Source organism: Procambarus clarkii, chromosome 6 (assembly GCF_040958095.1).
Source record: "Procambarus clarkii isolate CNS0578487 chromosome 6, FALCON_Pclarkii_2.0, whole genome shotgun sequence".
NCBI lineage: Eukaryota > Metazoa > Arthropoda > Malacostraca > Decapoda > Cambaridae > Procambarus > Procambarus clarkii.
In genome coordinates, this window is record NC_091155.1 from 32,056,320 (window position 1) to 32,063,962 (window position 7,643).

At 43.8% G+C, this 7,643-nt stretch overlaps 1 protein-coding gene across 1 annotated transcript in view; it reads right to left on the reverse strand.

The window, feature by feature from the left end:
• Positions 1-208: 208 nt before the first annotated feature.
• The window catches only part of LOC138355785 (mucin-22-like), a 13,253-nt gene continuing 5,818 nt past the window's right edge, over positions 209-7,643 (reverse strand). Inside the window, exon 2 of the mRNA XM_069311312.1 lies at positions 209-2,122. Within this exon, the coding sequence (XP_069167413.1) occupies positions 209-2,122 (1,914 nt within the window). The remainder of the gene's footprint in view (positions 2,123-7,643) is intronic.

Sequence of the window (7,643 nt, forward strand, 5' to 3'; positions counted from 1 at the left end):
ACACACACACACACACACACACACACACACACACACACACACACACACACACACACACACACACCAAAATACAAAACACATACACAGTGTATATATTGCTTGCAGTCATATCTTTAGGAACAAACACCTTAATGCAATTGATTGTGGGTTGTTGAACACGTGAAGGAGAACCTTGGGTACTGTGAGCGCCATGACGGCCCTCTCACTCTCAGGTTATATGCTTAGTTACTGGCTGTAGGAGAGTATCTGTGTTAGTTACTGGCTGTAGGAGAGTATCAGTGTTAGTTACTGGCTGTAGGAGAGTATCTGTGTTAGTTACTGGCTGTAGGAGAGTATCTGTGTTAGTTACTGGCTGTAGGAGAGTATCAGTGTTAGTTACTGGCTGTAGGAGAGTATCTGTGTTAGTTACTGGCTGTAGGAGAGTATCTGTGTTAGTTACTGGCTGTAGGAGAGTATCAGTGTTAGTTACTGGCTGTAGGAGAGTATCAGTGTTAGTTACTGGCTGTAGGAGAGTATCTGTGTTAGTTACTGGCTGTAGGAGAGTATCAGTGTTAGTTACTGGCTGTAGGAGAGTATCTGTGTTAGTTACTGGCTGTAGGAGAGTATCAGTGTTAGTTACTGGCTGTAGGAGAGTATCTGTGTTAGTTACTGGCTGTAGGAGAGTATCAGTGTTAGTTACTGGCTGTAGGAGAGTATCTGTGTTAGTTACTGGCTGTAGGAGAGTATCAGTGTTAGTTACTGGCTGTAGGAGAGTATCAGTGTTAGTTACTGGCTGTAGGAGAGTATCTGTGTTAGTTACTGGCTGTAGGAGAGTATCAGTGTTAGTTACTGGCTGTAGGAGAGTATCAGTGTTAGTTACTGGCTGTAGGAGAGTATCAGTGTTAGTTACTGGCTGTAGGAGAGTATCAGTGTTAGTTACTGGCTGTAGGAGAGTATCTGTGTTAGTTACTGGCTGTAGGAGAGTATCAGTGTTAGTTACTGGCTGTAGGAGAGTATCTGTGTTAGTTACTGGCTGTAGGAGAGTATCAGTGTTAGTTACTGGCTGTAGGAGCGTATCAGTGTTAGTTACTGGCTGTAGGAGAGTATCAGTGTTAGTTACTGGCTGTAGGAGAGTATCAGTGTTAGTTACTGGCTGTAGGAGAGTATCTGTGTTAGTTACTGGCTGTAGGAGAGTATCAGTGTTAGTTACTGGCTGTAGGAGAGTATCTGTGTTAGTTACTGGCTGTAGGAGAGTATCTGTGTTAGTTACTGGCTGTAGGAGAGTATCAGTGTTAGTTACTGGCTGTAGGAGAGTATCTGTGTTAGTTACTGGCTGTAGGAGAGTATCTGTGTTAGTTACTGGCTGTAGGAGAGTATCAGTGTTAGTTACTGGCTGTAGGAGCGTATCAGTGTTAGTTACTGGCTGTAGGAGAGTATCAGTGTTAGTTACTGGCTGTAGGAGAGTATCAGTGTTAGTTACTGGCTGTAGGAGAGTATCTGTGATAGTTACTGGCTGTAGGAGAGTATCAGTGTTAGTTACTGGCTGTAGGAGAGTATCTGTGTTAGTTACTGGCTGTAGGAGAGTATCTGTGTTAGTTACTGGCTGTAGGAGAGTATCAGTGTTAGTTACTGGCTGTAGGAGAGTATCTGTGTTAGTTACTGGCTGTAGGAGAGTATCAGTGTTAGTTACTGGCTGTAGGAGCGTATCAGTGTTAGTTACTGGCTGTAGGAGAGTATCTGTGTTAGTTACTGGCTGTAGGAGAGTATCTGTGTTAGTTACTGGCTGTAGGAGAGTATCTGTGTTAGTTACTGGCTGTAGGAGAGTATCTGTGTTAGTTACTGGCTGTAGGAGAGTATCTGTGTTAGTTACTGGCTGTAGGAGAGTATCAGTGTTAGTTACTGGCTGTAGGAGAGTATCTGTGTTAGTTACTGGCTGTAGGAGAGTATCAGTGTTAGTTACTGGCTGTAGGAGAGTATCTGTGTTAGTTACTGGCTGTAGGAGAGTATCAGTGTTAGTTACTGGCTGTAGGAGAGTATCTGTGTTAGTTACTGGCTGTAGGAGAGTATCTGTGTTAGTTACTGGCTGTAGGAGAGTATCTGTGTTAGTTACTGGCTGTAGGAGAGTATCTGTGTTAGTTACTGGCTGTAGGAGAGTATCTGTGTTAGTTACTGGCTGTAGGAGAGTATCTGTGTTACTGACTGTAGGAGAGTATCAATGTTAGTTACTGGCTGTAGGAAAGTATCTGTGTTACTGGCTGTAGGAGAGTATCTGTGTTAGTTATTGGCTGTAGGAGAGTATCTGTATACAGTCCACCAAGTGCTCACACACTCAACCTCACCATAACGGAGGAATTATGATAATAGAGAAACAATATATATATATATATATATATATATATGATGCTATCCACAACATTGCTGGTAATAACATTTCATTCAGTTGGTTCGTTCTGGGTTTTGAAATCGAGACTGAAAAACATGAGACCATTATTCGAGCAACCAGGCCCAGACGCTAATAACAAGGAAGGTCTTCCAAAGGGGCTAATTATCACTGAGAATAATTAATTATCACTAATTATGCTTGTTCTCGTACAGGCATCCTGTACGAGAACCAAAGAATGATATCGAAGGTATCGGATTCACGAAGGACTCTATCGAGGGACATTAGGGTAGCAAGACACACAATGGTCCTGAAAATCGGGACATTCCACAAGGTGGTGCACGACTGCAAGCGGGACAATACAGTTCGGACAATGAGGAATAAGGCGGTGTTCCATTAAGTGTCCGTGCGTGTGGTGTGTATGTAACCTAGCCAGAGCTATGTCCCACCGTCTATTACGATGGAAGAAGGAAGTCCAAGGGGATAGATTACTTTTAAGAATGCAGTGTTTGTTACCTGTAACGCCAGACTAACGACCCTGCCAATCGTTGCAGGGTGAGGAATGAATGACTGGGTAGAAATCTGAATAAGGAATCCCATTTTGAGAAGTAGGACAAGTGCGGACAGCCTCCTTAGTGGCAGTGTCTGCACATTCATTTAAGATAACAAAAATATGGCTGTGAACCCAGCAAACTCAACTGTCTTAAATCTGCTGGAGATAAGAAACAGTCAGTATTCTATTTTAACCACGAGAAGATTCAAAGGGATAAGTGACTTCAGGGCCATGAGGGCTCTGCGATAGTCAACCACAATGACAGAGGAACGTTTACAGCGAGAAGGTACTTGACGAAGAGTATGCAAGATTGCATAAACTTCTGCCTTGAAGATGCTAGTGTCCGGAGGAAGGTGGTACATAAAGGTTTCCCAGAAAATACTACAGAGTGTTAAACACCATCGGCAGACTCAGACCCATCTGTGATGAGAGCAAAGGAGCGTGAGTGCTAAGAAAGTGTTCAATGAAAAAAACATTCATAACCGTAGGAGTATAAGCCTTCACATTATGGGTCAAGGCCTTGTTGCAAGCGGGACCCTCCACGGGGGCAAGGATGGAACGACACGAGGAAAGACATTCTTACCATGAACCGAGTGGGAATCTTGCAAGTGAGACATCCGTACAGAAAAAGGAAGGTGGTAGAGGGAAGAGGGTGTAAGGGGTAACGGTCAAAACACAGCATAAGCAAGAGTGAGGATGTTACAGGGACCGTGCGAGACACTGAAGACGGTAACGGTCACGATGATCCTGTAGTCAGGACGCCGGTGTCAACAGAGAGGCTCAGGGTGGAGGACACACGAAACCCAGTATGGTGCAGAGCATCAACACGAAGAAGAGTTGAAGTAGAGGCAGACGAGTAGGCGGGACAGCAATAGAGTTGACAGCACGAGAGCAGTGTAGATAGATTAATGTGCGTCTATTAGTTCCTCAGGAAGTATGGGACAAGACTTTAAACAAGGTAAGGCCTTACAGCATTCAACTCTGTGAGAACATCATCAATACATTCGATACAACAAATACAGTCACTGAGAAGGGTGTCGACGAAATACATGCAGACTTCGTTATGCAAGCCCCCTTGGGAATCGCTGCCAGCAGACTTTAAGATTATGGCTCTTGAAGGAAAAAAGAACCCGACTAATCCTCATGACAGCGAAGGAGGCAGTCACGAGATGAAGAGCATAGAGAATAGCATAATGTTCTGTCGTGAAGATGCTAGTCTCCAGAGGCAGGCGACACATATAAGTGCGGTCAGGAAAAACAACAGAATAGCCAACACCGTCTGCAGACTTAGACCCATCGGTGAAGATGGAAACGGAGCGGGAGTGTGAAGAAAAGTGTTCAAGGAAAAGGCGTTTCAGAACTGTAGGAGGGTTAAAAGCTTTAGTGATGTGGGTCAGGGATTTACAATAGTGAGGAAGGGGGACCCTCCACGGGGGTAAGGACGGAACAACACAAGGCTTTTCGGTTAGTATATTAGTAATACTAACCGAAAGAGAATGTTGCAGACGACAGACGAGACAACCGGACAGAAACAGGGAGGTGGTGAAGGGGAACAGGAACTACAGGAGGGGGAAAAGTCAAAGCACGACACAGGCAAGAGTGAGGGTGTTGTAAGGACCGCGCAAGGTAGCGAAGACAGTAGTGATCTCGGCGGTCCTGGAGAGACAGGAAGCCAGTGTCAGCGTACAAGCTGAGGGCGGGAGTGGAACGAAAGGCACCAGAGCTGAGGGACAACCCAGTATGGTGCAAAGGATCAAGATGGCGAAGAAAAGAAGGAGAAGCAGAAGAGTAAGCAGGGCAACCATAATCGAGCTTAGACAGTACGAAAGAGGAATGCAAAGGGAGAGGAGGGTGCGCCTATCTGCTCCCCAAGATGTATTTGACAAAACCTTAAGTAGATTAAGGACCTTAGAGCATTCATCTCGGAGGCAAGAGATATGGGGCGACCAAAATAAACGAGTGTCAAAGATTAACCCCAAAAGCTTAGCGGAATCTTTGTACACAAGGGGGTGACCATAAAGCAACAAAGAGGGACGAAGAGTGATATGCTTCCCAGTAAAAGTCATAGCACAAATCTTGATTGCAGAGAACTTAAAGCCATATTGAGAGGAAAACAGGTTAAGATGCTGTTCTATTGACTACATGAGACGTCAATTGACCATACGTTCAAAACGTTTGCAGACACAACCCGTCAGGGCAATGGGGCGAAAATCCTCAGGGGAAGTCCCTTGAATACTAAGTTTCGGAATGGGAAGAACAACTTCCTCAAGTCAGTCCTTGGGGAGTGATGTCTCCTCTCAAATACGGTCATAAACATCAAATACTGAAAGGTGTACTGAAGGAGGAGATGAAGTATCTCGAAGTGTTTGCCGTCTGAGGCCGCCGCCGTACAGCCACACAAACGAGAGAGATGGTTACAGGGGAGCTGTAGGCGAGTGAGAAAGTCCAAGCTACAAATTACGGGCTATTCATGCCCGTGCCACCTCTTGAGTGGCTTAATATTCATCAGTCAAGCGACAAGATTCAATAAGGGGATTAGAAGTAAAGAAAGTAGAAGGGTCTTAAAAGTACCTAACTGGAAGACAAATGAGACTTCAAACCATCCCTGGAGCTCCATTATGACATCTGGTTGCTAGCCATCACAACATCCACGTCATATGACGTGCGGCTCATGTGTCGCAGGTAATACCATTTTTTCATTTGAATCATTAGAGATTCGAAGGTTTTAAACTCTGCTGGGTACTGTTGATCATTGTGAGAGCCTTACTGTGCAGACCATGCTCATCATAGATTAATGCAGGGGGGGGGGGCCTGACAGCTGAGTGGACAGCGCTTTGGATTCGTAGTCCTGAGGTTCCGGGTTCGATCCCCAGTGTAAGCGGAAACAAATGGACAGAGAGGGGCAGGGGGTGGGGATTAATGAGCACTTGGCCACCATTGTCTTGTACCAATGTGTGTCAATACCCGGCCTACACGATTGCAAGCATCCTAGCCTGGTTGCAAGTCTCATTTTCAGTAATTATACATATTATGTTATATATATGTTGTACCTAATAGGCCAAGTTGGCTAACAAGCCGAATTTTCTTAAAATATTATATTTTTTAATGTTTTTTGTTATGGAATGATAAAGCTTTCCAAAACATTATATACGATTTGATTTTTTTTTTTACTTTGAGTCAAAAGTAACAAATTTGTTCAAAGATAACATAACCTACCTAACCTAATCTACCTAACCTATCCTAACTTATATTAGAAACATGAATTACTGACATTACATATTAATAATCATAGGAGAAAAAAACAATTTGGAAAGAAATATTTTAAAATAACGAAAATCGTTCTACCAGTTAGGCAAATTGGGCCTTGCTAACTAGGTCAAGTAGGCAGGTCTGGCTATTAGGTACGTACATGTAGATATATTATATATATATATATATATATATATATATATATATATATATATATATATATATATATATATATATATATATATATATATATATATATTTATTATGCTCCTCTTTCTGGGAGAAGGTTGAGAGCGTTGAGCGTAAACAAGCATCGGTTCACAATACAATATAAGTTTTGTGTCAAAAACATGTGACGTCCTTCACTGAAGGAATACAGCACATGCGAGCACAAGTGTCAAACACTTGTGACACAACATCACGCCAGTGTTGCAAGTGTGTTCTTCAGACATGCGAGACAAAAACTGTGCTTTACATTCTTGTGATCAATTTTCCGACACTCTTGTGAGAAGATGGCAGTTCAAGTGGAGCCCACTGGTGCAGGTACAGCGGGCAGCTAACATTACACTTTCAGCTGCCAAAAATGTACAATTTGTGGTGCCACTGTTCATCCTTTACTCTTTAAGGGACGCAGAGTAGTTCCTTACATTTGTTGCAGGCGATGAGCCACAATAACGTGGCTAAATTTGGTTGGCCAGACCACACACTAGAAGGTGAAGGGTTCGACGACGTTTCGGTCCGTCCTGGGCCATTCTCAAGTCGATTGTGAATGAATTCACATTTTCAAGTGATTCGACATTCTCAAGTCGAGAATGGTCCAGGACGGACCGAAACGTCGTCGTCCCTTCACCTTCTAGTGTGTGGTCTGGTCACCATACATTTGTTTTTTGTCATCAGTGAAACGATGACGAAGGATGATGGAGTTGAGAGCGTGGGTCTGGTCAGAGGCTTGGGCGGGGAGGCTTGACAACGGTATACATCAGTTGTCGTGGTATACGTCAGTCGTGGTGGTAAACCAAGCAGCAGTATACGCGGGGTGGCTCCCTTCAGGACGCCGGCAGTAAACAGAAAAGTCGCACATTTTTATATGAACAAGTCTTCATTGATTAGGTAATTCGCTTGAGTTGCTGATTTGGTAAAAAAAATAAAGTTGCATTTCTTACAGTGTCAAGTCGAGAGAACGGGTTGGATATGGTGGTATATCGCACTATGGCAGATGGTGGTGCTTGTGGTGACAAGGTCACAGTGTCAACCCTTTCACTCACCACACAGTGATGGAGTCATCACACTTCCTCACCACACAGTGACGGAGTCATCACACTCCCTCACCACACAGTGATGGAGTCAACACACTCCCTCATTCAGCTTAGACTTGGATAGATAGTTCAAATGTCTTCGAGTGTCTCCAAATCTCCTTCGGGTCGTGACCTTCCTTGACCTTACTTCACAATGGTTCTGTGACCGATATTTTCTACTATATTT